Source organism: Photinus pyralis, unplaced genomic scaffold (genome assembly GCF_008802855.1).
Source record: "Photinus pyralis isolate 1611_PpyrPB1 unplaced genomic scaffold, Ppyr1.3 Ppyr1.4_LG8, whole genome shotgun sequence".
NCBI classification, from domain to species: Eukaryota; Metazoa; Arthropoda; class Insecta; order Coleoptera; family Lampyridae; genus Photinus; species Photinus pyralis.
Genome location: NW_022170819.1, coordinates 4,284,962 through 4,302,417, shown reverse-complemented (window position 1 = coordinate 4,302,417; position 17,456 = coordinate 4,284,962). Strand labels below are relative to the sequence as shown.

The window sequence follows — 17,456 nt, the reverse complement described above, 5'->3', positions numbered from 1 at the left end:
CCGAACCTTGCCGAATTCCGAAAAAAATGATTACTTCGTCCTTTAGTGACCTTTAGGAGTGTCTACTTCACCTGAAAAATTATCTTTCCTACGGGTATTACGTTGTTCGATTGGGAGAGGTAATTTAAATAGAGTAATCATTAAAATAAGCTTTGTGGTGGTGTTCACCCTTTAGGAGATGGTATAGGTACCAGAGGGCTTTCGCTTTCGTGTAAAACACTGGGTACATTAAAAGGGCAAATCAGAATTCCTTCAGAAGTTCAAACAAAAGCCTCGCTCCAGTTAATCTGTAACAAACAGCAAGAAATAATTCCGCAAAAATTCAATTACGACAATGGGCGTACGACATTTTCAATTTGTAGACGCAATGATCATGAAATAGTAATTGCAATTTCAATGCCGAAATGTTACGTTAAACTAAACTCCAATTATGATAAAAACTTTTAAATTAAAATAATGGCGTTAGTGGCGTCATCCTATAAACAATAGTTTTAATAGTAATTATAGTAGCCAATTGGTACTTTATACACGCGAGTATCTGTGATTATAGCGGAACTGAAGGCAATCGATTTGTTACGTGTATACGTTTAAAGTTTCCTCGCAAAAGTTTCGAGCGTAAAATTGTGCGTGGAAAATGGGGAAAAACTGCTGAAAAGTTTTTTCTGCAAATTTAAGAGGAACGAAAGGGCAGTGGGCCCAGTATGTTTCCTACTGTAGCACCAGAGTGCCGACTTCATGGCCCTTAAGGGTTCTCCAGCCTCTACAACTGTAACGTTATGAACGACTGGCTAAGGTTTTCCAAACATTTCACGGAATTATCACTCATATGTGATCTGTCGTACCCTTGCAGGAAGTATATATGATCTTATGTGAAAACAATGTTTGGCTTATTTTCTTAAGAATATATGAAACATTCTGGTCTTAAAAAATAATCTTAGAAACCGCCGTAGAAAAGTATGCTGTTTATTATCCGGACTACAACTAATGTCTTTGGAGATACTTTTAGCAATAGTTCTTTAATGGCCGTCTGTCTAGGAATCAGCTTAGAGATATCTGAAGGCCCTTCGTAGAAACCTTGTTACAAAGTGTCCCCGTAATTTTCTTAAGATCATATTACTGGGCTTCTCAAATCATTATACCCAGTATAGCTTCTCTTTTAGTCCGTAAGCGCATTCCGTTCAAGATGCCTTTTTTTCTTGTGAAAGTTGAGCTTGAATATAAATTCATCTCTTTCTTCCTCCCAAAAAGATCCGTTCGATTACACCATGATTAGTTTGTCCTTAAACTTGACGATCAAGAGTCTTCACTTGTGTATTCTTTATCTCTTTATCTTCAAAATCTTGGATAGAGAATAGTTGAATATACCTTACGATGGCTGATGGCTTCTTTCTTCGCTTCAACACAATCTAGCCCCGTAGAATTTGTTTAAAATCAAACAAAGTTTCGTTTTTTTTTAATTCACCGTTCTAACGTGAGATAAGTAAAATTTCCTATATTCCTCAAACCCCCCGAATCAATATTTTTCCCCGAGTGCACTTCGCACGTACACCATAAAGGGGACTGTCGAACGTAAAACCAGAAGGTTGTGGAGTATGAAATACGCGGCATAAAAAGAAGATTCGATGGTCATTTATGAAAATGTATCACGAGAGTCGGCCGAGCGTTTTTAGAGGGTTAGAGGGGGGGGGGGCTATAGGATATAGATTAAGCGCCCCACACACGTAGTACACTGATAGCATGATGTGACGATATAAGAAAAGGAAGATTCTATCTTTATTTAATTTAATTTAATGGAAAAAAGGATTAGATGGTCTCTTGTAAAAAATTATCACGTGATTCCTGAACATTTTCTAAGAGATTATAGCAAGGCCTTTTGCAGTCTTGCTAGATATTTTTAAAAATTTTTCCGGAACCGTAGACATTATTTTTGAAAACGTCTGAGGAACTTTTTTGGGCTTTGAGAAACATTACCATTTTTTTTAAACATTTTTTGAAATATTTCATGGCAAAAAATGAGGTAAATTCAAGAAACTTTCTTAGAAATAAGATATGGAGTAAGTGAAACCCTAGTTGTAGGGAAAAGAACATTGAATCTTTTTTCGGAGGAAAGAAAGGTTCAATGGTCCGTTAAAAACATTATCACGAGGACGTAGCACCGGAATACCCCCAGGTACACCAATTATACGAAAATGTTATGATAGTTTCAGGGATCCTACCCCCAGACCCGCCGCCGCCGGTTTAAAATTTTTCGATAGACCATCATGAAAAATTGTCACGAAAATCCTTAGGGCTGAACGTTTTGAGAGAAAACGTAGTACGACGTAGGGGTACGACGGATTTTAGATGGTGCTTCATAAAAAATTAACACGAGACATTTTCGAAGTTTTTCATGGTAGAAAGTTCATTTTTTTTTGGAATTCTTGGAAATGTTCATAGAAATTGTTCAACAAATGTTAAAAGTCTTATAGCATTTTTTTGAAAACCTTCGAGCAAGTTTGCTAAACACCTTTCTACAGATTAGGTAAACTCAAGAAATTTTCTTAGAAAAAGGGAGATGGAGTATACGAAATCCTATTTGTAGGGAAAAGAACATTGATTTTTTTTCTTTGAGGTCACTCGATGGGGAAAGGTATGCCCAATGATCGATTAGAAACATTAACATGAGAGTTCATGGGGCTGAACGTTTTGCGGGAGGACGTAGCAGCGGGCTAGGGAATATGGAATATCTTTAAACTTTATATTTGCAATTTAAATGTGTGGTCAGTGGCGTACTTCTGCATGGTGAAGGGGAGCTTATTTTTTAATGACACCTACTACTTTTCATTACATATTCTAAAAGAATACACTTTTTTGTATAAAAACATAAATTTAAGGGAAACACTTAAATTAAGGAAAATAGTTGTGTTAATTAATTAGTTCGCGAGGAAAAAAGTTATTCTGTTGTTAGTATCACAAAGAAATTTTGAGGGATGATGTCCATGGTTGTTCCCAAAATGGGGTAGTGTGTAGTTCATGGTAATTCAAGCACAAAACCGATCCCCTTAGATTTAATAAAGTAAATGATGGTTTGCGACATGTTTCAACTATAAGCAGTCATCTTCAGGCGGACGTCAATTTTTTTTAAAACAGCAATTCAAAATGTTGTATTAAATTTGTGGAAGAGATTATTAATTGGTGGAGCAAAGCTCTGGAAGCTTTATAGGGAAGGCGATAGTGTCCGTCTGTCTATGAACATGATAACTGCCAAACGATTGGGCCAAGGGTCCGTTAACTTGACCCCTCTACTATTATAAAGTAATGCGCTCGTTATGCGCCCACATGCGCCATCGATAATACCTCTTACGCCATTATCGTTTTTTAGCAATCCGAAAATACATTTGGGATGGGTCCAGTATACATAGCCCCCCCCCCCTCCCACTACTTATTTTGTCGCTGGTATCTATGCCACCTGATCTAGTTATGAGCCCATTTGCACCACCACTTCAATTAGAGCTAGCGCCATCACGGTGAAGCTATGACAAATTTTCAGAAAGTAGGAGGGGGGGGGGGCAACTTAATGTTTTTCTATTTCTTTTACTTCCGAAGACATGTCAGAAAAACCGAAATATGCCGATTTTGTTTTTAATTTTTTGTGATGTTATTTGAACAGATACAAAAAGATTAAAAAACACTTTCTCATTGTGACTCCTTGGCTCTACGAGACACCGTTAAAAAATTTGAGATTTTAAAGAAATCATTATTAAATTTATGTTTTTATAGGGCCCGTAAAAAGGTACATACTGTGTAGAGTAGCATTTTTTGTTACCAATACAACGATGTACCACACAAAAAAAACGAAAGTTGGAAATTTAGTTTCAACAGGATGGTGTACCCGCGCACAACGGTAATCGTGCGAAAATACCTATCAGACGCAGTTTACATTTTCTATGAAATTTGTTTGTAAAGTTGTTGATGATATCTCCCAAACGAAACGTTGTATGGAAAAACTTTCAACGGTATCTTGTAAAGCTCAAAGACTTCACCAATAGATATGTCTCATCCAGCTCGTAAGGTTTTGACATCGCCAATAGACATATTTTCCAGACGCCCAAATCGCCTTTTATGAGTACCATCCTCCGACAATCTGTTCTTGAGATATAAGGAATTATTTATATCCGATCACGATAATGAGTCGTGAAGGAGGCTATGGTTGGTAGAAATTCCATTCGTTGAGACCTTTCATTCTATGGTTCTTTACGAAAAAAACTGAATGTTTTGAGGGAAAACGTACCACCGGGGGGGGGTCTAGGAGTATATACCCCCCGGTTGTACGTTCTATACCTTCTCGTGTTATTATAGACACAATCCTGGGCGGTTAGACAGAAGGTGCGATTTTATAAAGAAGCCTTTCGCCTAAAGACTTTCTCTTCTTAACAATGAATACTGAATGTTATAATTCAAAAACAAGTGCTAATTGTAATATGTTCTCTTTTCTGTAATAACGTTCTTCAAGGTATTGTCAACCGTTGTGTAAGATTTAAACAAGATAAAATGCGCCCTTGTTCTGGGCAAGTAGCAGAACTGCACAACGAAGGCAGTGATAATTATTCATTTACTTGCATCATCAATCTTCAAAGGTAATGGCCCTCCGCAAATTCGTTACTGTCAAGGGGCCTAATGATTTTGATTATCGGCGAGATCGCTTGGTTTCGGAGTTTTTCCAAGCCGCAGACCGATTAAAATAACAAATTCTCTTTTACGTTTTCGGCCGGCCGTGCAATAATTTAAATACAAAACCGCTTTACGGCCGAAGCTCCCATTGTGTTCGGTGCGTCTTTAATGCATTCGGACAGCTTTTTTTCAAAATACCGAATTGAACGGAAAATGTTTCAATCGTCCGTTCGCGCTATTGTGGACGAAGAATGGACCACCCTGTAATGTTTACTTGTTGAGCTTTTCGCAAAGTTAAGTTGCGCGTGTAATCTCGTTGACCAATGACGGGCATTGTCGATAATTCAATTCAAAAAATGCCTCGGAACCGAATAAATTTATTATTATTAATCCTTTTGTTGCTTAGAAGTTTATTATGATCAAAGTTGGTAAGGAAAAATTGTTGCCTCGGGCCATGTTTTTATTTCGTAAGCTTATGTCCCACGTTAAGCGCATCATCGCTACGTTGCGGCTCAATGTAATTTGATTTTTTTGCCTGTTTTCGCTGGGGACGTTTGAGGGTAGATTATTAATGCGATTTGCCAATTGAAGCTCGTTCAAAAGCTAACAATGCAGGTCTAATATACATATAGAACTAAAAATACGAGATGTACAGGATGTAATTATTGCAGAAACGTGAGCTGCATTTGTTACCAGTTATTTATTTAATTATAATGGAAAAGTAGCGGAACATCAAAGTCAACAATAAGCGTATAATACAATTTCGCAAAGTGATTAAATGGCCACCCCGGATTGAGAGTTACGGCATTGCTACTACTCGTATAGCACTAATGAATGATTTTTCAAAGTAATAAACTCGCTGCTTCCAAGAAACTATAATTAACTAACGACGACGCGTGAACATTTTCTGAAAAGTCTAAAATTATAATAAAGTGCCCTTTTAGTACGTTTCTAAAAAGCAATAAACATTCGCCTCTCTTCCGCATAATTAGCATTTATTATATGATACTTTTAGTGCCGCTTTTATGAAATGGCATCATGTATCAGGTGTAGTATCTGGTTGATGAAAACAGGCATTAGGGAGATCAAAGCAACCGCTGGTCGGGACCGGCTTTTCATTTTCTTAAATGTCCGCACGCCCACCTCGCATATCACACACGTAACACAGTCAGATGGTAAGGCAGACACCTATTGCTCATTTGGATTCATTTGTAAAAGTGGTGGTCACTGATTGAAAAACGCGTCACTTCCTATGACAATCAGATAGGAATTTTAATACAATTTTTTTTGGGACCACGGCGATTTATACATTTTTGAAATAGTCGCGGCGGTGCCGGGTACCCGTCTTAATTTAAGAGCGTTTTGTTCGGAAAGATTTAATTAATAAAACAACTTATTAAACAGCGGGTTTCTACACGTGTCAGTATCGTAAATAATGGGAGAACGCAAACGCTTGTATGGTAATAAGTAATAACCAATATATCCGAACCCAAAGTAACGGATATCTTTATAGTATACACGACACATTCCCCACGGTTTGCAAAAGGCTCTCAGTTTAAGGCAACATTGGTGTTTTGGTCACCATATGTGAACTAAATCATTGAGAAAATGTGCCCTAAGGGTCCAAAGAGTTGGTCATATTACAGTAATGAAGACTTAAGCTAACTTGCGTCAGGAACAGTTAAGGAGAGGAGTGCCTTAGATTCAAACATTTGATTAACTTTACACATTGTTTTTGCGTTAAGTTCCAGCTGTTTTGCAAACCACTTGCCTTTAAAATGATTTTGACACAAACATAGGATGTGTGAAAATACCTCCAATTCCCCTACGGTTTAATAAATGAACAGTTCCAGAAAAGGCTACTATTCTGGTAGAGCAGAAAGCTTTAAAAAAACTTTATTATAGTTATTTACATAAAAGTCAGGAAAATGGTACATTACTGGCGAGGGAATATTGAAGTGCGAGGCCCCTTCGGGGCATTTTACTGACGAGTTTTGTATTAAATTTTACCCGAAATCGTATTTTATATTATTATTATACATAAGTGGTTAAATTCGTATCTCTGTATTAGGAACCAAATTGTACAAGCTAATAACGTAAGATCATTAAAATCGGAACTTATAGCTGGTGTACCACAGGGTCCCTTACTATTCATATACTATATAATTGGTGCAATTACATCCAAGAGTGGTGATAATATTGTTATGTTTGCGGATGACACTAGTTATCTTTTTTCTGGTGATAGTATGAGTGAGGTAGTCGAGACCGCACAATCTTCAGTAAATCGTGTCGTTTAATGGATGAATAGTTCTCAATGCTAGTAAATCATTAATTATAAATTTCAATCTGCTTGAGATCATAAGGAAGGAATCTCTGTTAGTTAAAACAAGCAAGAAATCAATTCCTCAGGAGAAATGTACCAAATTCTTAGGCATCTATCTAGTAATTTGAAATGGAACACCCATATAGACAGTTTATCCAAAAGTTTAGCGTCAAGTGCCTATGCAATATTTAAATTAAAATCATTAGTATTTGTTTTTCGAAATAAAAGGGTCACAAACTTGAGAATGGATGCACAAGTTGGCACAAAATAGATGGAAATCTATGACAGAGTTAGGCAGTTCAGAAAAAGGGAGACGCCACCTTACGTATGCTTGATCTCTGATAGAGGTCGCGTAAGTACAGTAGAAACTGTAATTGGGCGCATGCCTGTTGAGGGCCCAAAAACAAGAGAGGGATAATAATAATAATAATAATAATAATAGATAGACACACACTAGATGTCACGTGGGAAGTGGGTTTTCTGGAATTAATTTGGACCTCGACTAAAATACTGATTTTTTTAAATGTTGAAGGCGCCTTAAGCAGAATTTGACGAGGGGTAGGGGGTGCTAATTCTTTGGTGCTTCTACACACAATAATTTTTGGATAGTTAAAAGAAAATTTTAAAAAAATGCCCAAAAATCGTCAATTTTAGGATTTATAGGAGAACATTTTCGATGATAAAATAGTGTTACTTTTTGTTCCCTTAAAAACTAGCTTAAAAATGTGATCACATTCGAAGGTTTTTTTCTTTAACAATGTAGAACAAAATCCTTCCCATTTGCCAACATGATATATTTATATTTATTTATGTTATATTTAGAATATTTTAGAAATTGTGCCAAAATGTCTTTGTATCGAATTTTTTTCGCTTATCCTAAAGTTCATGCGCTCTTCCCCTTGGACATTGGGGAGGTGAAATGAATTTCTGTCATAGTTTCGGTCCAGTTTTATATTGATTTCCGTCCTGTGATCAAATTGTTAATATTAAAGTGAATCTACGACTGCCATAGTTTTGATAACTTACTTAACTTGGGTGCATCAAAATGACACTGATACCACAGTTTTGCGCTAATTTGGACGCATGGAATTGGAACGTAAGTAATTGTTTTGTATTGAATTCTAAATTTACCATTTAAGTTAACCAAACTTCTAATGTTTCCAAGAAATTGTATGATGTTTAAAGGTTTCTTTAAATTAAAAGTGGAAGAAAGATTTGAGACACTAGAGAGAGATATTCAAAAGGCTATGAAAAGATAAAGGTTTTTTTCATAATAATGGGCCTTCGACTGGAAAGTTAATGGTGCTATCAACACGACATATTGATAACAGCCATTCTTAAGGTTATCGTAAGTGCCAGTTAACAGTTGCATGAAAATGCAGCTTTCCAAATGGTATTTTTTTCGTCGTAAGGAAAACGTTATTGCAGTAGACAAAAACAGCTTAAGTGCGATCCCTATGATAAATGAAAGAAGAAAGGTAGATCTTCTCCCCCAAGATCCAGATTTCGATGAGAGGCGGGACATGACTGGCCCAATAACAGCGAGTAGGTAACTGTAATCCACTGTAATCACTAATTCCATTAATTTTTGCAAAAAGCTATGACTTAGACATCCCCGTGGGGAAATGATTTTCTGCCTTGAATCGAAAAATAATTAATTAATAATATTCTATATTTAAAACAAGATCCAAAACGGAGTTCCGAAAATGTGTAAAAGTCTCCGTGTGAAATTCAATCAAACCCTTGTAATATTTAAGATAAGCTAGAAATCGGTTTTGAGCTTCATTGCTTCATTTTTAAGACATTTCCTTTAGTATGAAAGATCCAAAAGTTAGGTGGGAGAACGGACTAAATTCGACTGAGTGTCTACAATTTTGTGTTTACGAGCTACGCCTCTAAAATTCCCACAATTTGTCTCTAATTCCTTTCAACAAAAATAAAAGGTATAAATAATGTCCTTTTAGATTTTGTAAAAATGTTCATAGTGCCCTATTTTCGTTAAGACTGCAGTATATCTTTGCTGTTTTTATTGCTGTTGAAGATAAAGACTTGTGAAAGTGTAAAAGGAAAAGTTTGACTTTTGGCGATGTAATCATATCTCATTTAAGGTAGACAATAAGTAAAAGTGCCTATTTTAGATATATTTGCGTAGAAACTAGTGTAGCAAAAAACAAATTTTTACTGTTTTTAATTAGTAAGCCATGTATTTATGGAGATTTTGTTGGTTTATTGTATCCATGTATCGAGGCAAAAATTTTTTTTTCAAAATTTAAAGAAAGATCCATGGCCTACTACTTAAAAACCTTAAAAAATTTTATTTTTTATTGTATTTTTGGATTCTGCGTGGAATTTCGGGTCTTTTGATACCCACATGAAACATTTACAGAAGTCAAAGGAAGCAATACAACATCTATACATTAAATTCATTAATAGTATAAAATGCGGCGTCAGTAAAGGATTTTTAAAATCTAGTTTTCAAGGTATATTGTACGGTAAATATTTACAAAACTCCTGTGAGTTTTTTCTAATCTATAATGCTTTTAAGTCAAGATTACTACAATTTCGTGTGTTATATCTATGTATATCGGACCTTAAACAAAGTTCATTGCACGAATCTTAGCATATAGAATACAGTGTATACAAGGAAATTTCAACAATCTAAATCTAACAAACACATGTTTGCAATCTTCAATTCTTCTTCTTTGCAATATCGAAAAATGTCAATTTTGATTCACTATAAAATCTAAAGTAACAAAATGGTCATTTCATTTAACAAAACTGAGTTTTTAGGCTTTGAGATATCTTAACTTTGGTTCTCTATAGGTGTGGTCGTACACAATTTAAATTTTTTTAAGTACACTAAAAGAAAGCCCTGTTATTTCTCTATGAACTGATAAAAATGGGTTGCCATAAAAATGCAATAAAAAATAGGAGTTGCCATTTAAAATAACTAAGTTACTAGCTCCTTCCGGTATTTTATGTATCGTTTAGTTTGCCATGTAGCTTAGGGCCGGCTTTAGGACGAAAATTTAACATTTTAATGACATGGATCGAGATAAACATCTAACATTAATATATACTTCCAAAAATATTTAATTACTGCGATTGTGTCTATAACAACATAGGGACAAATGCCTCTAATTTGATGTGGCACCCACGTGCCATTTAAAATCCTTGAGAATGAGAGGGTTGCTGTGACACTCACAGGGGTGGAGTTTTGGAGTGTATTTTATATGATCCTTACACCTTAACAACTTCAAACCTACGGTCTATCTTCCGCAGTTTCAATTGTAACACGTAAAATCCTGTTTTTTTCCCGTTCGGAAAATCCTTTTTTAGTGCTCCCAAGGAACCTACATACCAAGTTTCAGCTTTCTACACCCAGTCATTTTGACATAACTGAAGAGTTTTACATACAGGATCCGGCAACAGTGCGTCGGCCTTCCTAGCTCACATCAAAAATATAAAAAACCGTGTGTGCAATTGTCAACTGCCCCACTTTGACTTTGATGAATCCTAGCGACCGTGTTTTTTGAATGTAAGAAATACCTTTGAGCAATAATTTTAATCCGAGTAAGGGCTACACTTTGATAATTAAAAAGTTGGATCTAGTAACACCGTAAAAATACGACACCCTCTACATACATACAATAATTTCTATAGATGCCCGGCCATTTATAGTTGACATTTACACACGCGGTTTTTTATATTGTGTCCCGTGCATCGACATCCCCTGTACTGATGGGTAGCGAGATTAAGAAGGACAGTATTAGTGTAATCCTAAAGGTATCAGAAAACCGAATGTACATTTAATCAATCGTTAAGCAGTACTAAAGGGCACTGCTGTTTGGTTATACCCTGTTGATACCTTAAAGGTATAAAAAGAACTGGTTGTGTATATATTCAGTACCCAAGGTGTACTAAGTACTACTGTTGTATATTAATGTGCTGGTTATCAATATACAGTGTACTGTCTAGCATCACAATACCGCCAGCCAGTACATCAAAATATTTTTAAAATGACAGGAAGATTTCTGAACCGCTCTTGGGTTTCCAAAAACAGGATGTCGTCCCTGGCACGATTTTTAAAAAAATCAGGCCGCCACTAGCTGAAGATTTAGGAAACTATGGCTTTTGTTTTGTGCAAGAACACGGAGGTTAGTCTTTTGTTAAGTTGGACTTTGGAGGGTGTCGCGTTTGAAGGTTACGCAAGAGAGGGTCAACAACCGAAGTCACAAAGATTCTTCCATAAGAACATTAGAAACTAATTTTACAGAGTGTCCATTTCTCGCCATAGGTTTAAAGAACTCATTTTTCTCATTTTCTTATTTTTTAGACGTCCTCTGAAATACGTTAACGTAATATAAAATCATAGTGCGTGTGAAGATACAAATTGATTGACAATTAAAAATCAAATGGGCGGCATTTCTTCGTCAGATCAAAATTTTCCCGTTAAAATTAAGAAATTGCAAAATTGGTTTTATGACAACTAACCGAGTTATCCCAAAGGTGGTTTCACTGTAAAATTTAGTTTTGACCTAACCTAACCAACCCCATTAGTGTATCCTAATTAACCACTGTTTTGGCGCAAATAATTGGCACCTTTTATTTATCAGTGGCGAGACCCTGTTTTTCCTCCTTGACATGTATTTTTGCCAGTTCGCCGGCTCTTGGAGACAGGACCTACGCTAGTTCAGAAGCCGCCCCTGTGCTTTTTGTCACATTGCTTAACTAATTTTACACGGAAACACTTTTTCCCTCGCTTTTTCCCAACTAAACAGAGAGGCACAAAGTTTGGGGGCTAGAGAGGTCCCAAAATGGTCATATTAGAGGAAACGACTCAAAGAGTTGGAGACCCCTTTAATGCAAAGATAAAGACATGGAAGGCTGGCCCTTCAGAATGTTCTGATTTTGGAAATTTTTTAATTATTGACCCCGATTTTTCAAAATGGTGCCACAATTCTATCTTGATGAAATTCAGTATGCTGGGTATTGCACAAAATTGACTTTAATGAACGAACATATGTTTCTACTTTAAATCCCAAAGAAACGCAATTCAGAAAAAATAAAAAAAGACACAAATCGGTTATGGGGAAGGGTTTGATTTAAGTAGTTAGTTTTTCTGCTCATTCCACTGATGATTCTGATGAGTTTCTTTGTTGATGTGTGATTGTTTTGTGCGTTATTAGTTGAATATGAACCTTCGTGATCGTTTTATGCAATCATTTGAAAGCGCAACGCGAAACTTTGGAGTGTTACTTCAAATTGCCCACCAAGCTGGCGAAGGACGCACAAAATAAGAATAGTTGTCAAGGGATTTCGCGTGAAAAATAATACGTGTTGATTTTTTCCAAAAGTAAAGGCGCACAACTTTCGTTTTAATTATTGTACAACGAAGCACTTTGCCCAAACCGAAATACGCGCAATAAAAGCAGGACGCCGAGTTAGGGGATGATAACCATTTTTAAATTCATTTACGAGGTGCAAATTATGCAATTACTTCAAATCTGATTAAAAGCTTTTAAACTGTGTGTGACTATCACCATTGCTCCCTTCAATATTTATATTTAAGGCGTATTCGTATTCGCACTAATCTACACCAATCCATTTAGCAATGCCCTTATGTCGACTATACGGTTTTTGCTTTGTCACCACAAAATATTTCGCAATGACAGTGAAATTTAACTGTACTATTGACGCATCAGCTTTTTGTACGCCCTTCATTTAGAAAGATTGTTTTTTGTTTTATATTTCGAAAAAGGCCGAGAATGTGCAACATATTACCCGTTATCCAAACTTTCAAATACCACAAAGACCAAGCCCCAGTGCGAAATTATAAGCACGTTGACAGTAATTACACGTAAAGTAAGTCGTCATTATCCTTAACATAAATAGCGGGCATAGGGACGTAACCACAAAAGCCACAGCTTTATGTAACCTCAAACTTTATCGCATTTACTTTTGAGTTTGTATTATCGCCTTTGGACTGAGGTGGTGAAAAAAAAGGCTCGCTTGCATTAGATGTGCCTTGCATAAAATTGCACTTAAAAAAAATCTTAATTGTTTCATTATGCAGGTATCAAAAGGCTATGTCGACCTATTACCATTACCGTACAGAGCGATTTTGAATACTTAATACATGGGCGTCGGTATCGAGATGTAAAGATAAGGTAATAATACAGATTTAACTCGAGTTTTACATGCATTAAGGGCATTAACACAGTGTAGGTTGCACCGCCAACGATACTTATCTCGAAAAACTTGACATAAGCCAACCAATTTTATCCGACACATTTCAGCTATTAGTTTTTTTTTCCTTCCTTTCGGCATTAAAATTCCCAGTATCAGATTTTGAGTAGGAAATATTGACGTCTGGGGATTAAATTATCGAAAGAAGCGGTTGCGTCGCGCTTTAACTTTACAACTCCCCAGGTCACACTAATTCATACCTTGAAATGGATAACCGGTGAAGTACGGTGCCATATTTAATGCCATTGACTAAATCACCTTAAAACACAGCACTGATGATGGTTCACAACTCGAAAAATCGCGCTTATCGGAAATTCTCGAAAAACCTCTCGACATCCACTCGCAGGTATAAAAGAAAACTGAACGGCTCGATGACCGTTGACCACCGTGGTACAGATCGCCTCGAAAGTGCCTGAAAGAACCCGCCTTTACCACGGGGCCGCTTCTTTTGTTATTTGGTTTTGGAATGGTGATTGGTAGGATGGTTAAAAGGCGTGGTTTTGGTATAACAACCGTAACCTTTTGGTAACCATAAGCGCCTACCAATTCAGTTTCATTCAGAAAAGACCACCTTTAATGGGATTAGTTTAAAAAACGCGCCTCTGCGATTTTAGAATTAGAAAGTTCGCTTACCATCAACACCTTTCGGTGAGAAAAATCGGCAAATTGAGTCGATGGTTATTGAAAACAATTAGTGAGCGCTTTAAATTAGTTTCTGGCAGACTACTCTGCGCTCATGTAACTAAATTTCCTTAATGTGTTTTATAATAGTCCCGCATGTAGTATACTGACGCGGACATAAAACGTTCAGGAAAATTGCATTATTTATTAGCAAAGTTCTGTACTGTGTGTGGGATTTCGCCATTTCCATATTAAAAGGAAATTGGTAACATGTTTTGCATGTTAATTTATGCGAAACTTGTAATTTGAAGTTTGTGCACAATCACGCGCCCCTGCAACGGATTTACACGGTGTATAGCTATTTGGGGATGAAACTAAAAACGTCATTAGTATACGTTTCTGCTGTGTGACAGATCACTTTTTGTGTTTAGGGATGTAGCCCTCGAAAAACTCTTGGCAGCGTTTCCAAAAAATGGTTTTATTAAGATCAAAACCGATCATTTTTTAAAACATTAAAAATTATTGTGTTTGGCTTAAATTTACTGAGCAAGTGGGGAATCGTCCATAATCTGAATTATAATTATTCATACCTTTTTAAAGGGAAACCCAAAGTTGTGATTCTCGGTCGATTCAGAAGAAAAGCGAAGAAGAATGATACTCTTGTCGATATTCATTGCGTTTTGAAAGATTAATGTAAAAGGGCTCCACGAAAGCGTTTTAAAAAACACTTGAAACAGCCATGAATAACAATAACACTAAAGTCATGTGTGCCCCAACGTATGTACTTATCGATTAATCAATTAATCAGTTAATTAATTCACAAACCATTTGATTTTTTCAGTCTATTTCGACTCTATTTAGATATGTCGATTGTCAATTTTGAGACATCTGATGCTGGTAACAGAATTTTTTTCTAAAATCACCTTCCAAAATTTGTGCCCGTCAGATCTTCTCAACTCGATCTCGACTGTCATCTGTAATTTCGGAATTACGACGTTGACTCATTCCAGAATTTTAACCGTCGAAATCACGACTTCAATTACCTATGCTAGAATTTGGCTTCGATCCCCCAGTCAGAACTAAGCTCTTCGTTTCTCCCAACAATTACGAATTTAACCGAAGTTTACCTGGCGTCGTTACCTCCTCCTCCACCACTTCATAATTGACGTCAACATTTTAGCACAGAAGGCAAGCAATGGCACAATCCAATCTTCGAGCATGTTAAATTCGTTCAAAGTTGGAACATATAACTGATAGTATGGAAACTTGAGGAGTGGAGGTACTGGTACATGTTGAAATCACACAAAAACCACAAGTAAAGTAAAGGGTTTCGGCAGCAGAGCTGTCATCATCAGTAAACAACTGGCAACTGTTTCTGGTTTCTTCGGCTACCTTTCTAGACGTTTTGAAACACCTTGTGAAACCATTTCCAAAGCTTTCTATGACGTAGCCTTTTCGGTATTTTTTAGATCTAGTTTGGTTCGCTTATTTTATTTCTATACCCGTTATAAAGAACATAAAAAATCTTTAACAAAAGAAAAATCGTTCTTTGCCAAGCACATCCTCAATTGCGGCCATTCGTTTCGATATAGGCGACGGCATTTTTACAAAAAGGACTCGATCTGGACTTTTTGGAAGTAAACGCCGTTCACAAACGATGTAGAGAGTTCTCAATTGTCCTTGAACGTTCTTTAAGAACTTGCAACTCCAATTTTATCTTAAGATAATGTTTCATTTAAAAATACTTGGAAAGTTTTAACTAGTTACAGTCGCCTGTCGAAACATAAATTTCTTAAAATTAAACGGACATGGGGGAGGTTTAGAATACTTTCAAAATTCAACCCAATTCAAGCCACAGCTCGCTCACAGAAGTTGTTAGGACTTTTTTAGGTTTTTTTGGACTTCATTCGGAGCTTGCTAAACCACTAGAGTTTAAAAACTCTAGTCTCTAGATTCCTTCCGTCAGCCTTTTCAAATCTTTGGAGATCAGGAAAAGACGTCTAATGCTTTTGAGGGTCTTTGATTGCTCCAACACCTTCAACCGCCACTTATAAGTCGCTTGGAAAAACAACCCAATTTTTAATTATAGACTCAACCCGATTAATTACCCAGCGGAACTACACATTTGAAATAGACAATTTACTTGAAAAACTTCTTTCCGCTAGATAAATAAACAAAATCGAGGGACAGTTCTATAATACTACTTTCTCAAAAGAAAAAAATTACAATAATAATCCGGCGTCGGGATGTGACGAGTGACGACCCCATCGCCCATCATCTCTTGGTGATGTAATCAGATACGCAGGGCAAGGATTAGCATGCGGTAGAGAGGTCTCACTCCAACGTGACTCAATTTTGTCCTTTGCCGTTTCATACACATTTTATCGCGTCGTTCACAAACTACCCACGTAGATTACAAAATTTTAAATCTTATACGTCAGTTTGCAGTGCTATTTTCTGTTTTATCATTTAATTTATTGTGGTATTTTTAGTTTTCAATGGAATTTTACGTCTGTAACCGAGGGGAATTAATCGAAGGTTGCGCCTTAGTTAATGATAATTTCTCCCAATATTGTTCCAGTTTTTCTCGAGTAATTCTCAAGCTTTTTTTAAGTTCCTTTCGAGCGCCTATATCAGATTAAATCTAGGCTCATGGTACAAATTGCAAGATTCATCCAAACTTCAATCTCGAACCTTCAAGATTCGAAAATCAAGATTCAAATCCAGTTTTCATTCAATCGTCCAAGTATAAGGCAACAATGTCAGCAAATCATAATTTAAATTCAAGATTCCAATTTATAAAGTTAAAAATGTTTTTTGCGCGATCGGTCATTTCTGACTATTTACCATGGGTGTTTCCATGACAGTAGGTAGAATTTACCAGTTGCTATGATTACGACGACGTCAAAATTACTTACCGATCTAAAAACAGAACAGCAAAAATACTTACCGACGCCTTTTTAAAAATCAACAGTCTTACATTACATTTAATCTTTAATTATTGTTAGGTACATTAAACGTACAATTTGTGCTGTTGTTTCCTATAGCAAGACGCTCATAAAGTCATAAAGGAAGTTCAAAGCTAGTAAACTACATCAGACACATGCACATTTTTATGAAATTATTAACTTCAATTTTGACAAATAAACTGGTTACCTAGTGATATACACCATACCACTTCGATCATTTCGATTTATTCTGCTCGTTAATTTCTTAGTGCATATTTATATTGGTTGCATAAATTTAATTTCGATCGCGCAAAAAATGTTATAAGCACGTCGAACGTTAAGGGTTACCGTTCTCAGACAATAATTGGAGTCGTCGCTTCGCTCCTCCTCCAAACAATTGTCTTCGAACGGTAAAAATCCCTTACCGTTCTCCATACTTAATATACTATTAATTCACACCTTATGATTTATGTATTATCTAAACTTCAAGCAACTTTAAGCATCAATCAAAACGTCAAAAATGGACAGTTTTTTGATACTTTGACACGAGTGGGCTTGTGCGATTCTTCCCAAAAGCTTTTCAGCTCTTCCTTTTATGTCTAAGGATATGTGTACCAAATTTGTGTTCAATCCGTTCAGCCGTTTGATCGCAAAAGAGAGTACAG

General features: G+C 36.3%; 1 protein-coding gene across 2 annotated transcripts in view; it reads right to left on the bottom strand.

The window, feature by feature from the left end:
* LOC116178838 (protein gooseberry-like) overlaps positions 1-13,643 on the bottom strand; it is a 38,213-nt gene extending 24,570 nt beyond the window's left edge. For both annotated transcript variants that reach the window (XM_031498463.1, XM_031498464.1), the window contains exon 1: positions 13,423-13,643. In XM_031498463.1, coding sequence (XP_031354323.1) covers positions 13,423-13,468 — 46 coding nt within the window. In that variant the 5' untranslated portion in view covers positions 13,469-13,643. The remainder of the gene's footprint in view (positions 1-13,422) is intronic.
* Between the last annotated feature and the right edge of the window lie 3,813 nt (positions 13,644-17,456).